Source organism: Trichoderma harzianum (assembly GCF_003025095.1).
Source record: "Trichoderma harzianum CBS 226.95 unplaced genomic scaffold M431scaffold_11, whole genome shotgun sequence".
NCBI classification, from domain to species: Eukaryota; Fungi; Ascomycota; class Sordariomycetes; order Hypocreales; family Hypocreaceae; genus Trichoderma; species Trichoderma harzianum.
The window spans coordinates 803,571-822,699 of NW_020209259.1; the positions used below are offsets into that span (position 1 = coordinate 803,571).

At 50.8% G+C, this 19,129-nt stretch overlaps 10 protein-coding genes across 10 annotated transcripts in view; 5 read left to right on the forward strand and 5 right to left on the reverse strand.

Moving 5' to 3' along the window:
* Nucleotides 1-291, forward strand: part of M431DRAFT_510937 (hypothetical protein) — a gene marked incomplete at its 5' end in the record, with an annotated part of 780 nt that extends 489 nt beyond the window's left edge. The window contains one exon of the mRNA XM_024919567.1: nucleotides 156-291. Coding sequence (XP_024771471.1) covers nucleotides 156-262 — 107 coding nt within the window. The 3' untranslated portion in view covers nucleotides 263-291. The remainder of the gene's footprint in view (nucleotides 1-155) is intronic.
* Nucleotides 292-858: 567 nt separating this feature from the next.
* Nucleotides 859-2,385, reverse strand: M431DRAFT_92004 (hypothetical protein; the record flags this gene model as incomplete). The annotated part of the gene is made up of 1 exon (XM_024924319.1): nucleotides 859-2,385. The coding sequence occupies one exon, from the start codon at nucleotides 2,383-2,385 to the stop codon at nucleotides 859-861; it is 1,527 nt and encodes a 508-aa protein (XP_024771472.1).
* Nucleotides 2,386-2,858: 473 nt separating this feature from the next.
* On the reverse strand, nucleotides 2,859-6,067 carry M431DRAFT_92488 (hypothetical protein; the record flags this gene model as incomplete). The annotated part of the gene is made up of 3 exons (XM_024924364.1): nucleotides 2,859-4,964; nucleotides 5,027-5,124; nucleotides 5,188-6,067. The coding sequence occupies 3 exons, from the start codon at nucleotides 6,065-6,067 to the stop codon at nucleotides 2,859-2,861; spliced, it is 3,084 nt and encodes a 1,027-aa protein (XP_024771473.1).
* Nucleotides 6,068-6,966: 899 nt separating this feature from the next.
* M431DRAFT_498069 (hypothetical protein) lies at nucleotides 6,967-8,150 on the reverse strand (the record flags this gene model as incomplete). Its single annotated transcript, XM_024917663.1, has 3 exons — nucleotides 6,967-7,652; nucleotides 7,736-7,930; nucleotides 8,123-8,150. The coding sequence occupies 3 exons, from the start codon at nucleotides 8,148-8,150 to the stop codon at nucleotides 6,967-6,969; spliced, it is 909 nt and encodes a 302-aa protein (XP_024771474.1).
* Nucleotides 8,151-8,208: 58 nt separating this feature from the next.
* Nucleotides 8,209-9,992, reverse strand: M431DRAFT_121932 (hypothetical protein). The gene is made up of 2 exons (XM_024912147.1): nucleotides 9,668-9,992; nucleotides 8,209-9,599 (listed from the first exon to the last, which is right to left on the reverse strand). Exons 1-2 carry the CDS (start codon nucleotides 9,720-9,722, stop codon nucleotides 8,458-8,460), a joined length of 1,197 nt encoding a protein of 398 aa, XP_024771475.1. The 5' UTR covers nucleotides 9,723-9,992; the 3' UTR covers nucleotides 8,209-8,457.
* Nucleotides 9,993-10,060: 68 nt separating this feature from the next.
* M431DRAFT_510943 (hypothetical protein) lies at nucleotides 10,061-11,657 on the forward strand. The gene is made up of 2 exons (XM_024919568.1): nucleotides 10,061-11,043; nucleotides 11,131-11,657. The coding sequence occupies exons 1-2, from the start codon at nucleotides 10,540-10,542 to the stop codon at nucleotides 11,455-11,457; spliced, it is 831 nt and encodes a 276-aa protein (XP_024771476.1). The 5' UTR covers nucleotides 10,061-10,539; the 3' UTR covers nucleotides 11,458-11,657.
* A 358-nt stretch (nucleotides 11,658-12,015) lies between these two features.
* Nucleotides 12,016-12,744, forward strand: M431DRAFT_8119 (hypothetical protein; the record flags this gene model as incomplete). Its single annotated transcript, XM_024923011.1, has 2 exons — nucleotides 12,016-12,158; nucleotides 12,234-12,744. 2 exons carry the CDS (start codon nucleotides 12,016-12,018, stop codon nucleotides 12,742-12,744), a joined length of 654 nt encoding a protein of 217 aa, XP_024771477.1.
* Nucleotides 12,745-12,991: 247 nt separating this feature from the next.
* On the reverse strand, nucleotides 12,992-14,436 carry M431DRAFT_91912 (hypothetical protein; the record flags this gene model as incomplete). The annotated part of the gene is made up of 2 exons (XM_024924306.1): nucleotides 12,992-13,213; nucleotides 13,264-14,436. The coding sequence occupies 2 exons, from the start codon at nucleotides 14,434-14,436 to the stop codon at nucleotides 12,992-12,994; spliced, it is 1,395 nt and encodes a 464-aa protein (XP_024771478.1).
* A 228-nt stretch (nucleotides 14,437-14,664) lies between these two features.
* On the forward strand, nucleotides 14,665-17,074 carry M431DRAFT_510945 (glycosyltransferase family 57 protein). The gene is made up of 2 exons (XM_024919569.1): nucleotides 14,665-14,984; nucleotides 15,073-17,074. The coding sequence occupies exons 1-2, from the start codon at nucleotides 14,756-14,758 to the stop codon at nucleotides 16,608-16,610; spliced, it is 1,767 nt and encodes a 588-aa protein (XP_024771479.1). The 5' UTR covers nucleotides 14,665-14,755; the 3' UTR covers nucleotides 16,611-17,074.
* A 209-nt stretch (nucleotides 17,075-17,283) lies between these two features.
* On the forward strand, nucleotides 17,284-18,616 carry M431DRAFT_19005 (hypothetical protein). The gene is made up of 3 exons (XM_024913197.1): nucleotides 17,284-17,470; nucleotides 17,524-18,205; nucleotides 18,278-18,616. The coding sequence occupies exons 1-3, from the start codon at nucleotides 17,320-17,322 to the stop codon at nucleotides 18,447-18,449; spliced, it is 1,005 nt and encodes a 334-aa protein (XP_024771480.1). The 5' UTR covers nucleotides 17,284-17,319; the 3' UTR covers nucleotides 18,450-18,616.
* Nucleotides 18,617-19,129: the final 513 nt, after the last annotated feature.

The following is a 19,129-nucleotide window of genomic DNA, read 5'->3' on the forward strand; positions in this document are numbered from 1 at the left end:
TTTTTTCACATTCTTGCTTCTTTTCGCTGTTTCTTCTCGCTGTTTTTTCACATTCTTGTTTCTTCTCGCTGTTTTTTTTTCACATTCTTGCTTCTTTTCGCTGTTTCTTCTCGCTTTTTTTTTTCACATTCTTGACTCTAACCAAAGATCTATAGAGAAACGCAACTATCGGTTGACGAAGCAAGTCCACTCCAAGTGTACATTCACTACTAACTACTATTACAATGGTAGTGGTGATGATGGAAAAGGGACGGCGAAATAGTTTGTGGGTGGCTTGTGGTTGTTTTGGGTCTTTTTTTTTTTTTTTCAAATAGGAATATAATCTTGTTCCGTTGACTCCAATTGCCCCATCTGCATTTAATCGGCTGGTGATAGTCTGTTTCCTTCTCTCTTTATACACCCTCTTACCGGCTGTGAAATGAATTTTGTCTAATGGGTGTAATATATTGATTCTGCGGAGCTGGCACAGTGTGAGGCTGGAGTTGCGCATCGTGATGGCGATTATTGGTGTTAAAATCGGTTATACCTAAAGTAGTTTATATCAGCCCTGTGAAGATTGCAACAGAATGGTCTCGCTCACAGGATCACAGCAAACATAATTTGAAGAACCCGCAGGCCTTTGAAATGACGCATTTCCAGTTTCAAGTTTACAAATGCTTCTGTATGCGGAGTGTAGATATCGAGCACATGTTGCGCCTGGCCATCTCTAAATGATCCAGGAAATATCGAGGGCAACTCCTACTTATCTCCAGATTAGCCAGAGAAGCATCAGCAAATCAGTATATACTAGGTAAATTGTATTCATTAATCTGCATATCCTATCCTTATGCAGCTTCAATAGGCCTACAAAACAACCCCTTACTCATCCTCCTCCTCGCTATCACTCTCAGCCTCTTCCTCCTCCCCAACCTCCTCCTCACTATCCTCCGCCCCCTCCGGCCTCTCCACCATCAAAAACGCCGCCAAGCACGTAACACGATTATGCGTCACATACGTCCCCCTTAGCTCTCCCGCCGGCTTCTCAATCTTGGCGTCCTTCTTCCTCGCCCCCTCCAGCAGCTCCTCCGCCTGCACCGTCCACACCCTAATCTTGCCGTCGCTGCTCGCCCCAACTACGTAAAATGTCCCTGGGTTACCCGTGCTCGGTATGGCGACAAAGTCCTTGATTCTGCCTGAAACGCCTTCTCCTCCTACGTAGCCGACGAACTTGGCGACGGGGAAAGCTCCTTCGGACGCCTTCTTGTCGTCCTTGTCTGAAGGCTCGGGTTTTGAGAGGTCGTCTGCCTTTGTCGAGAAAAAAGCAACGCGGCCATCCTCCGTCGACACAGCCAGCAGCGCATCTCCAGTCTCCTCATCGATCGTGACATAGGTAAAATGGTGTATCTTGACCCTGGTCGTCGGCATGACTCGGCACTTTGGCACACTGTCCATGCCGAAAACGATGATATCCCGGTCGAATCCCACTGCAAACTCGTCTGCCCCGTCTGCCGTTCCCCAAGTCACTTTTCGTGCCTCGCCACTAGCATGTTTGCTCTCTCCGACCTCTCTCAGCATCTCCTTGCTAAAGCTCAGCACACCCGCCTTCTTTCCGGTGACGAGATTCCACAGTCGCATACATCTCTCCCCCTTGCCAACACTAATCATCAGCTTCATGCTCGGATGGATCGCAAAGTCGTTGACTCCAGAAGGTGTGCCACCGAACGGCGCTGTATCACCAGTTGGTCGGCCATGAGCTTTTGGCTTCGGTGTCTTGATATTACTCAACATGGACCAATCTCGTGTACGCGTCACAGCAATCGTCGAATCGTCACTCGCCGAAAGAAGCTTTGATCTCGTAGGAAATCTCAGCGCCGTAATTGTCGAGTCGTGGTGTAGCAACGTTCCCAGCTCTCTGTTCTTGGGGTTCTCCAGGATCGGTCTCGGGGCCACGCTGGCCAATGCATCGCGATTCTTCTTGCTAGGTGGATGCGCCGACAAATTGTAAACGTGAACTCGCTCGTCCGTGGCGCCAGAGGCCAAAAGGACCTTTTGCGTTTGGCCCGGAACCGGGGGTGAGATGGGAGACACGGCAACGCATCGAATGGCGGATGCGTGCGCATTGAAGAGGAACGTATCGGCGAACTCGGCGTCTCCCTTGGCGCCAATTGTGGCCGTCAATCCATGGAGAACTCGGTCGTAGGATCCGGCGACGATCTGAATAGTTTCCTCCACAAACTTGCTGCTGCTTGTCGTAGGCTTCGTCTTTTTCTCCGTCTTTGCTTCAACAGCCTTTGTGTTGCTCTTGGTAGGTTTTGTCTTTTCGTCGACAGTTTTTGACTTTTTGGCAGCTACAGGCTCTGGAACAGGTTCGCTGCTGGCAGCGGCTTGTCTCTTTCTTTTCGCCATCTTGTGTTGCTGTGTGTAGATGTTTTTTTGTTACGGCGTACGAAAGATCAATCCAAGATCCAGATGCAGTCTCTCAATGGCAAAAAAAAATATTATGGGTACCTTAGTTGATAAGATAAGGCGCATGATGGGCGCTTTTAATGCATAATGTTGGTTTGATGCATAATTCCCAACTCTCAGTAGAATTAGGTGAAATACCATCAAGTAGAAAAGAAAAAGAGAGAAAAGAAGAAAAGAAAAGACAGAAGGCCCTCTACAGGCAAATCACATACATCACAGAGACAAAGGAGAAGAGAAAGGGGGAGATTAAATATTGTATTTCCACGACCGATGAAATGCTCCCATATATGCTTCAATATATTCTGTATCTGCTTCGTAATATTTCGAACCGATGCTTTTTGCCGAGACAAGGGTGAAATGTTGGTTGGTTAATAAAAAAAAAAGTATAAAAAAATAAAACAAAAAAATCTCTATCATCGCGTCCCGTCCCTCTCCCGTCCACCCTCTCGGCTCAACTCTATAGTGCTCAGACTAGGGAAACGCTTCGTAAAATCCTCAATGTAGTCCTCCCTGTCCCGCGAAGTCATCTCCAGTATCGGCTGCCCGGGGAGGTCGATTGCTATCAAACGCTCAAATGTGGGGTCGTCCCTCTCTTTGGTTGGCGAGGAGGCCTGTCGACCTCCTGTTGGTATGTTGTTCAGGTGAACAGGCTTCTTCGGGGCTGTTGGCTTGGCTTGAGGCTTGGCCGACACGCTCGCAGAAGCTGATGCCGAGCCTGCAGCTTGTTTACCATCGACCAAGGATCCGTCACTTCGTCGTGGATCTACAACGATAGGCTTCGCAGCCACGGCTGGCTTGCGCTTCACCTCAGGACGGGGCTTGTCTGCCTCCTCAGGTGCCGGCTCAGAATCCGTAAACCTTCCGTACCCATGGGCTGTCCGCGGCACGTTTGCCGGCTTTTGTTCCTCGCTCAGCAGGCTCTGGACCCTGTTTTGTATACTGGCAGCGCGTGCTGCTCCCATCGGCTTTGGAGCCGTGGGGGGTCGAGCCTTGGAGGGCGATCCGCTGCCTTCTGCAACCCTTTTCCGGTATTCTGCTTGCGCAGCTTCTACTCTAGCTTCCTCCTCTTCTAACTGGCGACGCTCCATATCACGACGCATCTCGGCTGTCATGTGGGCGTGTCCCTCTCCGTCTGTATCGCTTCGGTCATCAGCTGCTTCAGAACCCTGGATGGGCGTCAAGGCACGGCGTCCCTGCTCTTTGCCGGGCGATGAAGATCTCTCTGGCTCATTATCAGACGAGGCATTGTTTTCAAACCTCTTGAATGCACCACCAAATTTGCCTGCAAGCAAGTTCTTGGAAGTCGAGGCTGCCACCTCGGAACGTTGGCCTTGGCGGTCTTGATCATATTCTTGCACTTCGATGCTTCTTGAGCTACGAGAAGTCGGTTCCTTCGAGCTTGCTCCGCCGGTGTTGGCATGCGACAAGGGCAGATGCCAAGACGAGTGTCGGTTCGTGGAGGACTGTCGAGAAGAAGGCTTGGATGCATTCTCCCTCTCGCGTAAATACTCCAGGGTGCTCGGCTCGAATGTAGAGCTAAGAGGCCGCGGCTTGTTGACAAGATCGCCAGCGGAAGATCGCATGTCTATCAAGTCTTCTGCGGAGCTGAGAATATCCAGTGACGTCCTGGACGAGGCAACAGTGCTCTGGCTCAACCGCGGCTGGACAGACGAAGATCGAGTGTTTCCCGACGCCCAATTTCCACCAGAGTGTCGCTTGGCGGTGTTTTGTCCCGTGAGAGCCGCCGCAGCACGGGCTACAGGCGCACGTGGGGTTTCCACATCGAAAGAACGTCTGCTTCTCTCCACGTCTACCGGTCGCTCCTTGTCGGGAGATTTTTCCGTCATTGTCCCCGTGGAAACATATGAAGAGGTTGCCGTCTTATTAGCAATGGCCTTGAGCTCAGGGTTGCTCGTAATGATAGACTGTGCTCGGCTAATTCCAGACTGCGCCGTGGATGATGGCACCAACTTTGGAAGAGGCTTGACGTCCAGGGTTGGCGGTGAGATATCCGGCGGAGGGCGAGACGAGATTGGCGCAACAGAGTGTGGTCTTGGGACCGGGGTTGAAGGCGCGGGACTTCTCGAAGATGCAAATGCTGCGTCGGCCAATCGTTCAGCAACCTTTGTACTCAAATCTTTCTGGGGACGAGGCGAAATCGGGCCAGTGTTGTCAAAATTGAACGTCTGTTGGTCAAGAAGCAAGGAAAATTCGTCGAGACGAGGGAATCTGGATGAGAGCTCATCGGGATCTGCCCTGCGGACGGCGGCAGCAGCGGTAGCCTTGGAGTCCAAGGCAGCAAATGGATCGCCATCGGTGACTTTTCCTGGTCCAGGTGTCCGAGATGGTGAAGGAGTCGGACGGCCTCTTCTCATGGGTGTAATATCCGGGAGGGTCTGCTGTTCATTGACGGGTGCTGACGAGAAGACGGCGCCCACAACAGGTGCCTGATGTGATTTCGGGTCTGTGACGGTAGGTTGGTTCAATCTGGGATCTGCGCTCGCTCGGCCGGAATAAATCTAAGGTGATGGCATTAGCTTCGAGACAGATATTGCGGTGGTAGTATAGCAAAGGAACTCACATCGTGAATTGGCATTTCTCGGCCCTGCATAGCACAGGCCTCTTTTAGAACTTGGTATATGTTGGGTCTCGATTGCATGTTCTCCTTGAGCATTGAAGCTAGTTTGGTTTAGCGAATGAAGCTGTCAAGGAGTTAAAAGTCGGTGGCAGTGTTATTCATACCAATGAGCTTCTTTAATCTGTCTGAAAAGACTGGGTAGCTGGGGTATCTGTAGCTTGCATTCAAGATGGCCAGCTGCCCTTGGTCTTCAAAGGGGGTCGTGTAGTAGCAGAGCTTGTATAGCAAAACACCCAATGCCCAGATATCCGACTTTTCGTTAATCGGCTGTTTTCGGTAAACGTCGACCATTTCGGGGCTTCTATATTGTAATGTGGTGTGTTTCTGGACATCTTCGTCCATCAGGCGGCAGTCGACTACCGTCAAGGGAGCCGGTCGCGGAGGAGCAGCTGAACCAAAGTCACAGAGCTTGAACCGCTTGCCGCCAGCATGATTAGTGATTAAAACGTTTTCGACCTTGAGATCTCGATGCAACAGCGCTGGCTTGAGATAATGCATACAGGCAACGCCCTCGGCGATGTCCGCAAAGATGTTGATGATTTCGGGCTCGGTCAGGCGGTGTTGCAGGCGGGTGTTCATAAAGTCAATCAGACCGCCGCCATCGCAAAACTCCATGAGCAGAAAGACCTCGTAGCCGCCGCCTTTGAGCTCCGACGCGTGGGAGTCAATGTATGTGACAATGGCCTGATGCCCCTTTAGACGCTTCATCGTCTCGACTTCGGTTCGCATGCCCCGCAGAGCCTCCTTATCGGGCACGGCAACTCGCTTCAGGACCGCCAGATCGGTGCCGTCGACGGCCTTGGGCAGCTTGACGAGGTAGACATGGGCAAAGCCGCCCTCGGACAGGTATTTCTGGATCTGGACGCGATGGTTGCCGACCTGGATCTTGGTCCCTGGGGCAAAGGTGCCGGCCGGGGGCACGTTTGCCGGCGGAGCGCCCGAGGCTGGATATCCAGCGTGAGGATGGTGAGCCTGCGGGGCCATTCGGTGGCCGTACGAAGCCATGGTGGTCGAGACGGTCTCGCGAGAGAGCGTCGATGGTGTAGCAAAAGGCCAGCCGCGTTGGGTGCAGGAGAAAAGGGCCCAAGCTGGTGACGTACTGGGACTTGGACTAGCCAAGGGCGGAGGGGCGCGCTGGAGATGGTGATACCGCCAGATCCAATGCGAGTGAGCGATCAAGACATTGGCAAGCGAAAAACACAAGGGGCCAGGCGTGGTTTTCGGCTGGTCGTTGCCTAGCGATGACGGGAGATGTACAGGCCGTGAGATTTCCCTTTTTTTCCTTTATTTTTTCTCAAAGAGGACACTCGGCCCTTGGGATTGAAGACTGCCTAGAATCGCCAGCCTCGCTCGCTGGTAAACTAGAACTAGTGCTAAATTAATTAATTTAAAGTAAAATAATAAAATAATTAACTTATTTAGTTAACCTTACTTAAATAATAATAACAATTCTTTTAAATATTAGAAATATAAATTTTTAAAAATAAAATAAACTTTAAAACTTATTAATAAAACTAAGGACTTTTATTAAAAAGACTTTATTATTTAATAATTAATTAATTAAATAAATAAGCTAAAGGTTCATCCATGCGCTTGCCCTCCGCCATTCACCCTTCGTAAGGGAAATACTAGGCCGCATCCCGCGTCTCAAATTGGAAGCTATGCATAGAGGTAGTGATAATATTAGAATGCACGCCATAGAAGAAAATAGTTACAGGAGCAGATGCTACAACAATGCAACGATAGTAGCAGATGCTGAAATATAATATAAAATTGAAGCTTACCTTTACATCCCGTTCTAACACTTAAACCTCACGCAGTCTGTGGACTTCTGACTACATGTAGTATTTCCCTTCGTAAAACATTGGTGACAGCTATCCCAGCTATCCTCTCCTCTCTAGCCACAGCTTTGCAGCATCATACATGCCTAGATACAAACCACTACCTACCGCCGTCCAAGCAGAGCGAAATGCTCCTCCACGGAAAAACCCCCGGACCCCCCTCTCATGCCAGACATCTTTCACAGTCTTCGTGAAAGGTATCCTTCTATGCCGCTGCTCCGATTTATTCAGATCGTGCTCGCTATCAGCTCTCACCATCATCCGCGTTTTAATCACATCGCTCGGCGTGGTCACAAACGCAGCAAGACCTCCAGCCATGCCTGCACTGGCTCCCGCAATCAACCCCGTTTCTCCTACACCCTTTGTCTGATCTTTTCTTGAATTTAATCTTTGATTCCATAGACGTTTCCGTAAATTCTCGAATAAGGGAAACTGAAGTGCTGTGAAGGGCAGGTTGCGTGCAACTAGGGCTGAATACCCAGTGAACAGCCCACTCGCAGAACCAGTCGTGAGTAGGCGGCGGAATGCCATCAATGACGTCGATGTGCTTGCTTCCTTGGCTTGCAGCATTTGGGCATTCTGCTTGATGACTTCTCCTGGTGTTAGGACGAGGCACGAGGCCATCTCGGCGACTGCTGAGGCGAGGGAATGGACTACTGGCTCGGGCACGGGGAGATGTCGCCCGAAGACGCCTTTTGCAGTCTCATATGTTGAAAAGAATACACCGGCTGAGGAAACATGTTAGTTAACTCACTTGAAATACGTATGTGATGCTTTTTCAAGATGGGACAGAAGGGCTGTTGTTACACACCTGCTGGGAGAGTTGCGAGTATCACACTGCCGATGCCTTGGTAGAGACCCCTCAAGGCGAGAGGCTTTGTGATGGGAGATTTTATGAAATCCTGGCTTTGGTACCGCGTTTTCAATGTGTCGAGGGGGTATATGAGCACATCGACTGTGAAAGCCGCAGCGGCACCGGCCTTGTTTACAGCAAATTTGTAAGTGTCTAGAATACATCACATGCAGGTATAGACCAATCGACTTATACCAATAAACTCACCAGATATATCTCTTTCATTTTTTCACCTTGATGAGAAACTTCTGATTTGCATGAGATGAATTAGTAGCGATGAGGCACAATGGGAACCTTGAGGTCCATCAACGTCACCGTCCATGACATCATGAAGCTAACATTTACATCCAATCACAGCGCCTTGGAAATCCATTTTTGTAGGCGAAATGCACATCACAAGCACAACATGTTTCATGCAATTGAACAATATTCGCCATAAAAAAGAACCATTTGTTTATTTGCTTTGTCTTATTTTATTTATTCCCAAATAAACTACCTGGTAATGTACAAGAATGGATAGCCCATGCTACAAAATTACTGATACACACAAAAAGAGAAAACATAACCCTCCGTCTTCACCGTATTCTAGCCAAAAGAAAAAAAACTTTCTAAACCAAAGTGCCCGTATGCTTAGCCGCTGTCTAAAATCTATTGCGTGGATTCGTGTCCTCCTCGTAAATCTAGAGCTTGCTCTTGATATCAGCCGCATCTTCCGAGACGACAGCTGTGACAACGCAAATGTCGTCGACTTTTCCTCCGTGCCATCCTTCCTGGGGATAGTATTTCTTCACCTCCTTGGCAAAGGGTCCGTCCCTCTTTGTGTTTATACTCGCTAGTTTGGCAGCAGTCACAATTTCTGTTGCCAATAAGCTCTGCAGTGTCACGGCTTTCTTCACAATCACATCCTGGGAGTTGCTTTTGTGGGGAGAGGCTGTGAGATCATCTAGAGAATTGGCCACGGTGACTGCTTCGTTTGCAGCAATGTTCCACGCGCCCGTTTTGGCCATGACCCGGCTGGCGATCCTAAGAATATCCTGGTTGAAGAGATTGTCCAGCACGCCATCAGTTGCAAAGACGAGGACGTCTCCATGGCGCAGCTGATGGTGGGTTACGTCGGCATCTCGGGGCAAATCACTCAATTGTGCTCCCCCAAAAGCAGCCATTCTCGCGGCAACACTGGGAGGCACTACTGAAAGCTGGAACGGGGTGTTGAAGGCATGGGTTTGCGGTTCGGAATAGGCATGCACTGCGTTCAGGCGCAATTGCAAGAAACCCGAATCGCCCAGGTTGGCCACGTCCAAGACACCACCAGGTCTGGCAATGGCGACACAAGCCGTGCTGCCGCCTGCAGGCACATTTGCGTCCTTGCAAACCGCGTCGTATCCCATCTGCATAAGCTTCCTCGCTGTGAGAGGTTTGTCGCTGGTCGAGGGGTATTCATATGCTGCAGCCGCCATATAGTCGCAGAATCCGTGGGAGAAATCCGCAGGGTCGACACCGGAATCTACCCAGCCGCCCACTCCATCTGCAACACCAAAGGCCACAGAGCCAGACTCGTTAACTCTGCTCACGAAGAATGCATCGTGGCCGGATTCAGGTCGCGAAGACTTTCGGCGGTGCCGAGGCGGTTGGATTCGATTGTATGGGTTGAAGTGGAACACGTGCGTGGAAGGGTCGTACGGACGGTCCTTTGCGATGAAAGACGCGGCAATGTGGTAGGAGAATTTCGGAGAGGAAGAAGAGGGCAAGTCGGAATACGAGCGAAGAGGCTGCGACATGTGTCTGTATGTTAACAACTGCGACGCCTGGCGAGTCCTGGAGGCTATTCGGAGAGTTAGCAGGACAAGGAGCTGCCGGGGACGCAACACCGCGTCGTTCAGAGCCACTAACCATTAAGTAGCGTTCGCAGTGATGGCGAGGCAGGCAATCTGCCAGAGAGAAACATGGCCGTCTAGAATATCTTTGCTGCGATGAATTGTCGCAAAGGGAAAAAAAGCATTGAAGGGCGAGGCAGTCCTTGCGGGGCGCGCAATCGCCGATCAGTGCAATGCTTTAGACAAGCAGCTTCTTCGCCATTCTACAGCCAGAAAGCAGCTTTCGTCAAGGACAAGCGGCCGCGGCAAGAAGAATCCGCCGGCGCCGAAGAGAAAAATTGGAAAAAATAATTGGAGAAACGGAGGCGACTTTGGGGATGGCAAGTGATAAGACAACAGAGAGGATTCAATCGGGATTATTATTCCATACTAATTAAACCCCACCAAAATCCCCAAAATCTTTCCCCCACGGCCTCGGGTCTGTTTGCGCGCTAAGGCACGTAGTGATTAGCTAATGTCCCCGGCACGTGCAAGGGTCTGCAGCTGCTTGGCCCGGGCTTTAGCCGGCTGTCACGAGCTGCCGCCTGGCAATCCCGACTTTCTCCTGCTTAGCCGAATTGTCAATGAAACGGCTGTGATTGGCCGGCTCGTGGCCTCTTCTCGAGGTCTCATAGCCGAGGAAGAGCCACTTCCATCTTCCCAGCTTCTTCCATGACGACGAGACCAAACGCCGCCACCGAGAGTCTTTAGCAATTGAGCGGCTGCCAGGAGGAACCAAAGGGTACGATTGCCTTGGCTCGAATCAATCATCAGTTTCAACTCCGATCCCTTCCCTGTGAACCACTGCAGACCAGCTTCAAGACGCGGGGCTGAGCCGGATCCGAAAAAAGCTATCCCGAACCCGAAAAAGCATCGAAACTCAACTCGGAACACGAGACAACAGCAACCATGGCCGCTCTCCGCTCCTCGACGCGAGTCCTCAGCTCCTCTACCAGGGCAGCTTTCCGTCCCAGTGCCGTCTTCTCGCGGTCCATGGCGTCGGTCAGCGAGACCACTGAGCAGCAGCCCAAGATCAAGTCGTTCCAGATCTACCGATGGAATCCCGATACCCCGACCGAGAAGCCCAAGCTTCAGACCTACTCCATTGACCTCAACAAGACGGGCCCCATGATCCTGGACGCCCTGATCAAGATCAAGAACGAGCAGGACCCGTCCCTGACCTTCCGAAGGAGTTGCCGAGAGGGCATCTGCGGCAGCTGTGCCATGAACATCAACGGCCAGAACACCCTGGCCTGCTTGTGCCGAATCCCCGCCGAGTCCTCGTCCGATGTCAAGATCTACCCCCTGCCGCACACCTACGTCGTCAAGGACCTGGTTCCTGACCTGACGCACTTTTACAAGCAATACAAGTCCATTCAGCCCTACCTGCAGCGCGACACCCCTGCTGAAGATGTACGCCACCATCCCGATCTGACCTGACCTGACCTGACATGAAATTGCATACAACTCGAGCAAGATTTGCTAACTGGGAGAAAATAGGGCAAGGAGTACCGCCAGAGCAAGGCGGACCGAAAGAAGCTGGACGGTCTCTACGAGTGCATTCTGTGCGCCTGCTGCTCAACCTCGTGCCCCTCTTACTGGTGGAATTCCGAAGAGTACCTCGGCCCCGCCATCCTGCTGCAGTCCTACCGATGGCTGATTGACTCCCGAGACGAGCGCACGGAGGCTCGCAAGTCCAAGCTCGAGAACTCCATGAGCCTGTACCGTTGCCACACCATCCTCAACTGCACACGCGCCTGCCCCAAGGGCCTGAACCCCGGCAAGGCCATTGCCGAGATCAAGAAGCAGATGTCTCTTGGAGCATAAGGAGCAGAGTTGGAATGTCATTGCGGGGGAGAGAAATGGGAGGGAAACTAAAATTGGGCGGATATCTTGAGGAGTTTATTGCCGCTGTGTATGTATTAATCACCGATGAAACTTACCTAGTACTATTCATCGATGTTCGACTAGGGAGAAGAGTAAAAATATCTTTTTATTTTACATAACCAGTTCATTGTACTCTCGCAACATTTTCCTATATTTAGCATTATGAGTTTCGGTGAGGGGCTGGTGGTGAAATGCCATGAGTCTACACACATTCCTCGGTCGGTCTGGACTGACCACACCAGCATACCTCTCAGTCACTTGCCACCATCCCAACCACCCTCTCCCTTCGCGAAGTCGGTCCGTTCCATTTCGCCACAGGATTTTCTTGATGCACAAAAGCTGTCTTCATCCCGCCTATGGATGCAGGATTCGTGGCAAGCAGGACTTTAGGTTTGTTGTATGAAGAAGAGATAACAAGAGCTTTAAGTCTCTATCTTCATCTCTTGGGCGCATTATTTCTTATTAGTTTTGTCTATTTCTCAAGAGATTTCTTTCACCATGGCTGTGAGGCGAATGGTGTTTGCCGTGGCCCTTGCTGGCCTTGCCATGGCCAAGCCACTCAAGCCAATCAAGCCGACGGGCACATTCTGTCCAATCATCTGTATAGACGCGATTAGCGATTGCGGCATACCATATGGAGGGTACTGTTCCTTTTTTTCTTCTTCATTGTCATTACTTTGTTCGATTTCGTGTGCTAACGTGAGAGATTGTGATAGTTGCTACGATCCTTGTGTCGACCCTGCTCCTACACCTCTTCCTTGTGACGTGGTGAATGCAACTTCACAGAGTCCAGTCGTGGTGAGCCCAGTACCAGCGACACCAACTGGTGAGAATCCGATTTTGGTGACTCCCGCTGTGGGGAATTCGACTTCAGTCACTCCAGTCGTGGTGAGCCCAGTCCCAGCAACGCCAACCAGCGAGAATCCGTTCTCAGTCACGCCTGGTTCGACTTCAGTCACTCCAACCGTGGAGAGTCCAAGTTCAGTCACCCCAGCCTCAGAAACTCCAGAAGACGAGGAAACTCCAGAAGACGAGGAAACTCCAGAAGACGAGGAAACTCCAGACTCAGAGTCACCAATATCAGAGGATCCAGTCCCAGCAGGGTCGGCGGCAGAAGGGGCAGAAGTGACAGACTTGGCAGACGTGCAAATGGAAATAGGCTCGACGCCAGAGAACCCACTTCCTTGGATTCCCGACGAAAACGAAGATTCATGGTGGTGGGACTGATGGAGTTATAAACTTGTTGAGCAGGCAGGTTCTCCCATAACTCCTCGCTGGCACAAGATGGGAGGAGATGGCGGGTTGGAACTGGCTTGAACACACCTGCTCTTAGACACCTATAGTAAAAAGAAAAAGAACAAATATACGCAGTTGAACACCTATTACCAATTACCGGGGCCTATTTTTGTGATATACAATGCTCCATGAAGCCCATATGCTAATGCCCATACATACATGCGCCCAATATCTCCTTTTAATAATACGAGCTCCTTGTCGTGGAACCTTCCACCAGGGTCTCATCATCGGAACTAAACTCTCCTCCAACATTTTCGCCCTGTTCGGGGGGCGCTCGCATGGCCTCCAGCACATCTCGATCTAAGGTAGGAACCTGATATGGTTTGATAGTGTGAATCTCACGGCCCGAGGGCATCTTGCTTATTAAAGCGTTTATGGGCGGAATTGGCCGTGTGTTCATCTACATCACCAGTTAGCTGTGCGGAAATACCAAGGCATCACGATGCTTACCGTATCATTAATCTTGCTCCATTTTGCGTCTAGCAACTCGAGGATCCTTGTCTCTTCCAGTTTGCCAGCATCGGCTCCCCAAGTAGTTTCTTTGTCAACTCGACGATCTTCTCTCTTCTCATGAAAACCCTTCATCGTACGACTCAAGCTCAGCCCCTTCTTTGTGTCTTTGACCTCGATGCCGAGCTCGTGTAAACCAGCACGTGCCCAGGCAATTCCTTCCGCCGTCTCACCACCCAGCTCGGCATCGATTCCGAAGAATCGACAGGCCTTTGCTCGGCTAGTCCGCCGTGAATCTTCCAAGTATCGCAAGAATCCAGAGCTAACGCCACTTGGTCCTGCCCTGGCTGATTGGCATAATGCCGAGGCTTTGGTAGCATGCTCAGATGCGGCGAGACACAGACGAGCATAGAGATGGGCTCGAACTTTGGGGATGTCGGGGGCTTTGAACATCCACTCTTTATCGTTTTTATTCCTGTCCTGGGCCACAGCTGCTGGGTAAGGGTCGTCCTTTAACACAGCTAACAGTGTTGCCTCGGCGTGGCAGAGAGAAGCGAGAGCGCGGAGCATGGCAGGTGAAACATCGACGCAAGGCGGGCTGCCAATTACCTGCTCACTTCTTGTGGCGGCATAGTCGTATATGGAAGCGGCCTCTAGCAGGTATTTCGTGGCTGTTGTCATGATGGTTGTCCGCTCTTGTGTCCCCTGGAAATCCTGAGTTGTGGAATAGAGAGGCTGCAGCGCGGCCCTTGCCATGAGGACATGAGAGAAGCCCAAAGTGGACAGCGTAAAATAAATCTCATATTCTAATGAGTTAATGTTTACCCGGGGACGTTCACGCCCAGGCACAAGGTCGCCAGAAAGCGTTGGTCTCCATGAGATGGAAGGGGTCGACTCCAGCACTGTGTTGACCGTCTCATTGCTAACAGGCTGATTACTTAAGCCGGCGTCAATGGCGATGAGATATGGGAGATAGCTCTCTAAACTAGAGATGACGGTGCTTAGATTTGCAGTTTGAGACGAGGGAGGAAGTCTCTTGTGCTTCTTGAGCGCGTCTCTGACAACCCCGCGATAAGTGCTCGCGCTGAGGGGCAGCGATGGGTGAGAGTCACAGCTAACGGAGGAGGAGAAGGAAAAGGCCGAGGTGGTCGGTAGGACGAATGGAAATGGCATTATTAGAGACGAGACTGTTGCGGGCACTGGTATTCGTGTTCAATGTTTCATGGGAGGCCTAGAATTGGAGAAGGTTGCAAAAAAGAGACATTGATTGCCCCAGCGCCTTGGCATTTACACCAAGCATCACCATACAGTGCATTTAGCGACAAAAGTTCACACTGTGGTTGATATGATATGATATTGGAGCTCCACTGAAATTCCCCAATCTGGAGATGCTGCCAAAAGCTCCAAGTGTCACTTCACTCGACCTTCAACTTCATCTTTTGCAACTCGCATCACCTGCCAAAATCCTTCTCCTCATGCGGTGACCAGAAAAATGCCCGCCCCAAGTCCTTCGCCGCACAAGCCCCGGCGCAAAGCCAACAAGCCCGAAAATGAGGCCGACAAGCCGCGCAAGTTCGAAGCCCTCGTGCGCACTCCAGCCTTTCCCTTGGCCGCCTTCATGTGGCCGGCGCGCACGTCGCTGTCGCAGTGGGAGGTGCTGCCGCTGGTCCTGATGGTTGTTGGGCTGTTTCGATGGGCGGCTGGGCTTTGGGGGTACTCTGGTGAGAGCCATTGGACTTGTTGCTTTTGGTGTTTTGGTGTTTTGGTGATCTGGGACTGACGACAGACGATGCTATGTCGCGATTACAGGATTCCAACGACCGCCCTTGTTTGGCGACTACGAAGCTCAGCGTCACTGGATGGAAATCACCGCGAACCTCCCAATTTCTCAGTGGTACTTTCACGATCTGGAGTGGTGGGGGCTGGACTATCCGCCTCTCACGGCATATCATAGCTGGGTGCTGGGCAAGATTGGCTCTCTCATCAACCCGGAGTGGTTCGCCCTTATATCATCGCGCGGCTCCCACGACCCAATGCTCAAGATTTTCATGAGAGCAACAGTCATTGCGTCTGAATACCTTATTTTCGTCCCCGCCGCTACAGTCTTTGTGCGACGGTTCAGCAGGCTCAATGGCGTGAATACCTGGACGAGCAACCTGGCTCTTGTGGCCATTCTTATGCAGCCGTCAATGATTCTCATTGACCATGTTCATTTCCAGTACAACACCGTCATGCTCGGGTTTGTCGTAGCCAGCATGTCCAGCATGCTCGCCGAGCGATACAAGTGGGCAGCCGTCTTCTTTGTAGCCGCCCTGGGATTCAAGCAAATGGCTCTCTACTATGCCTTTAGCGTCTTCTCCTACCTGCTCGGAAGATGCATTACCACAGGCATCAACCCCAGCAGGCTGTTTGGCATTGCGTTGGTTACCGCTGTCTCTTTCGGCGTTCTTGTTCTGCCTCTAGCACTTGGTGTGCTCTACGACAAACACCGCGGGATTGACGCAAGGCCCGAGCTCAATGGAGCTACGGCACCACTCCCCATTTTCTCCTTCATCACCAATTACATCGACCCTCAGAACTTTTACTATCCCATTGTTGAGCAGCTTGTCCAAATGGTCCACCGAGTTTTCCCCTTTTCTCGTGGTCTCTTTGAGGACAAGGTCGCCAACTTCTGGTGTGCCCTCAACACTGTCATCAAGCTGCGTAACTACCCCGTCGAGCTTCTCCAGAAGGCTGCTCTGGGCGCAACTCTTTTGTCCATCATCCCTCCTAATCTCATCCTATTCTTACGCCCACGCAAATCAGCTCTTCCGGTTGCCTTTGCCGCCACTGCCTGGGGCTTTTTCCTCTTCAGCTGGCAGGTCCACGAGAAGAGCGTTCTTCTTCCACTGATGCCCATGACGCTGCTCCTGGCCGGGAAACAAGGTATGAGCGGCGAGGTCCGTGCCTGGGTGGGCTTTGCCAATCTCTTGGGCGCTTGGACAATGTTTCCTTTGTTGCATCGGGTCGATCTCAGAGTGCCGTATGCAGCCCTCACTCTGCTTTGGGCGTATCTCCTGGGCCTGCCCCCAGCCTCCTGGAACGCGCCTTTCCAAGAAGGACAGTCCAAGCTCGTCCAATGGGGCACCGCTCTGCTACAAAGCACTTTCTATGTAACCATGGCGGCGTGGCACGTTGTCGAGGCCTTTGTCGTGCCGCCACCAGGCAAACCTGATTTGTGGGTTGTCGCCAACGTCGGTGTAGGTGCGGCTGGCTTCTCTATCTGCTATCTGTGGTGCCTCTGGAGGCTTTTGCGGGAGACGGAATTCTTGGCAAGCACTCCCAAGACTAAAGCGAAGACGCAGTAGAAGATGGTTATAGGCGTGTGCCGTGATAGTTGGAGATGAAACAAGCCGACCCCCTCATAAGCTCTACACATCCCGTCGACTTCAGATGACGTTGGTCTAGAGCAGCTGCCTAGGGAGAGATGCGTTGTGCATCAAAGATGTTCGCCACTAGAGATAGAATATGCATGTTGGACTTTATGCTTCGTTCAACTCCGGCAACACACAGGCAGCAGCGGTTAGGTATTGGTGGAAGCAACAGATTCCATTAGAAGAGAGGGACCGAAGATCAAAGGATTGGTCGATGAAAGCCTCAATACCCAGAATAGATCCTCCATAGACGATTCGTTAATCATCAAATTCGACGGCAAAGTATTCGTGCCATTCCATTTACAGAGTCCCCTGTAAACTAACAGCACCCCTCTCACGTCCAAATGCGGCTCTCTCTCTCTCACTTCACAGCCCTCTTGCCAGGTTTACGCAAGGCCGTATACTGACTGGCCTTTGCATTCCGTGTCACCAAGTGCCGTTTCCTTTGATATGTTGTCAAATGTGGCTAGATCCGGCAGTGCAATGGCTGTTTGTCTTTCAGATCTGATATTAGAGACAAAGCTACAAGACTTCTGTGTTCCCATCTTATGCTTTTATCCTTTATACCAGTTATACTTTGCGATACGTTTATGAACAGCATCATGCTGTGATTTTGATGAGAAGAAAAAGTCATCTCTGAGCTATGATGTGGTATCTTCGAAAGCTGCTGTTTGTTGCGGCAGTGTTCAGCGGAAGGACCTTGGGCAGTGCGACGGTGGTAGTATCGGAGACTCCTGACCCTATTTACTTGACGACAATTATAACGGTATACGATGGAACGGTGACACCTACTGGTATGTGCTCATAACGGAGAGATTTGAGTCGGTGTAATAACCATGATTCGCAGATTCTGTCGAGAGACCGACATCATTTTTGGATATACCATCTTTTTCTCCCACGCCGTCGTCTCATCATGCTCTGCATCTTCCTCATCCTGCTGCCTATGCCCCTCTACCGGGATTCATACCCAAGCCTCAGCCGGCAAAGGAGGAATTTTCGTCTGTTCCACGGCTTACAACGTTCATAACACATACTATACCGCGAGAAACAACTACCGATTCGTCTTCATCTCTGACAGTCATGGCGACTTCCACGTCTTCAGCAGCTCCGGCTCTTAAACAATCAGATACCTCCTCACCACCATCTTCCAAACCCCTGTCAACGGGCGCAGTCGTAGGTATCTGCGTTATAGGTGTCCCTCTCGTCATCGGGCTTGTGTTTTACTTCATGTACCATGAATGTGTGAAAGATCGCTCCATTTTGTCTATTTGCTCTAGTTGCTGCGATTGCTGCAATGGGAAGAAACAGGCTCAGTCGCTGGAAAACCTGAGGGTCGATGTCCAGGGAGAGACGACACTGGAAAACCTGAGGGACGATGTCCAGAGAGAGACAACACCGGTTGAACTTGATGCCACAAACGAGGTTATAGGAGAGCTTTCCGCACCGGAGACTACGCCATATCATTCTCATCCTCCTCCGAGGGTGCCTGGAGCGAGGGAGTTGGATGAGAGCAGTACGGTATCGCATCAGTAAGTTTTATTCCCACTATTGAAAGGATTTTTTTCTTTTTCCCTATAGCTGTAGCTAATATATATGTGAAGTAGCCCTCCATCTACATCTCGACAGCCTGCCGAATTATCTACGTCTATTGACGAGGGCGCTTCGGCTTTACCACCACCATATGAGGAGATAATAGAAACAAATGGGAGAGCGCCCGTGTTTTCGTGGGTTGCACCTGAGTCTGCATATCGACCGGAGAAACGAGACTCATGAATGCAGCTTGAAAGATTTAAAAATCATGGATAATGTTAATTTGCGTTTACTGTTGGTAAATCGGACATGCTTTTGTCATGTGTTTGGGAGTGAGCTTACTGTTTGGGCAAGATGGATTGTTAGATGGAACTACAGCCTAGTATGCTTTATTTGAACCACATTTAGCCAATATGCTCACTCATTGCTTCGCATATTGCAATTATTTGCTTCTGTTGAACCGCTGTATGAAAAGAGTACTTGCGTCTTATCCCCTGCCATCATTGCGTCGCTGAATGCTCTATTGTCGTTGTCCACCCCCTGGGTGCAGGGTAGTCGGCCTGAGGTGCCTGGTATGTAGTTCGTTGATTGGAATCAAAATACCAAGATACATTACGAGATTATGAACCAGCTACTTTCCAGGTACTGAGATCCAGATTCTCTGGCTTCAAGGTAATGGCAAGGTTCACATGGAGATTGCAGGAAATGTCATTGCCCCCGTCTTCTCGGCTGCGGTCTAGTCACATCGACACCAACATCACACAATTCAAGATGGGACAAACAATTATTCGAAAAACGGCAAGTCGTCAATTTCACGATTGGACTTTCTATGTCAGCTGATTAAGGCCGCCATGCCAGCCATGAGCAGTCAATCCTCCCACGACACCAGAGCCATGCAAGATTAACCGCACAACATGCTCGTA

Coding starts and splice junctions, on each gene's coding strand:
- M431DRAFT_121932 (XM_024912147.1), bottom strand. CDS start 9,722: ATGTTTCTCTCTGGCAGATTGCCTGCCTCGCCATCACTGCGAACGCTA. Junction 9,600..9,667: donor ACTGCGAACGCTACTTAATG/GTTAGTGGCTCT, acceptor CTCTCCGAATAG/CCTCCAGGACTCGCCAGGCG.
- M431DRAFT_510943 (XM_024919568.1), top strand. CDS start 10,540: ATGGCCGCTCTCCGCTCCTCGACGCGAGTCCTCAGCTCCTCTACCAGG. Junction 11,044..11,130: donor GCGACACCCCTGCTGAAGAT/GTACGCCACCAT, acceptor GGGAGAAAATAG/GGCAAGGAGTACCGCCAGAG.
- M431DRAFT_510945 (XM_024919569.1), top strand. CDS start 14,756: ATGCCCGCCCCAAGTCCTTCGCCGCACAAGCCCCGGCGCAAAGCCAAC. Junction 14,985..15,072: donor TGGGCTTTGGGGGTACTCTG/GTGAGAGCCATT, acceptor TCGCGATTACAG/GATTCCAACGACCGCCCTTG.
- M431DRAFT_19005 (XM_024913197.1), top strand. CDS start 17,320: ATGATGTGGTATCTTCGAAAGCTGCTGTTTGTTGCGGCAGTGTTCAGC. Junction 17,471..17,523: donor TGGAACGGTGACACCTACTG/GTATGTGCTCAT, acceptor CATGATTCGCAG/ATTCTGTCGAGAGACCGACA. Junction 18,206..18,277: donor AGCAGTACGGTATCGCATCA/GTAAGTTTTATT, acceptor ATATATGTGAAG/TAGCCCTCCATCTACATCTC.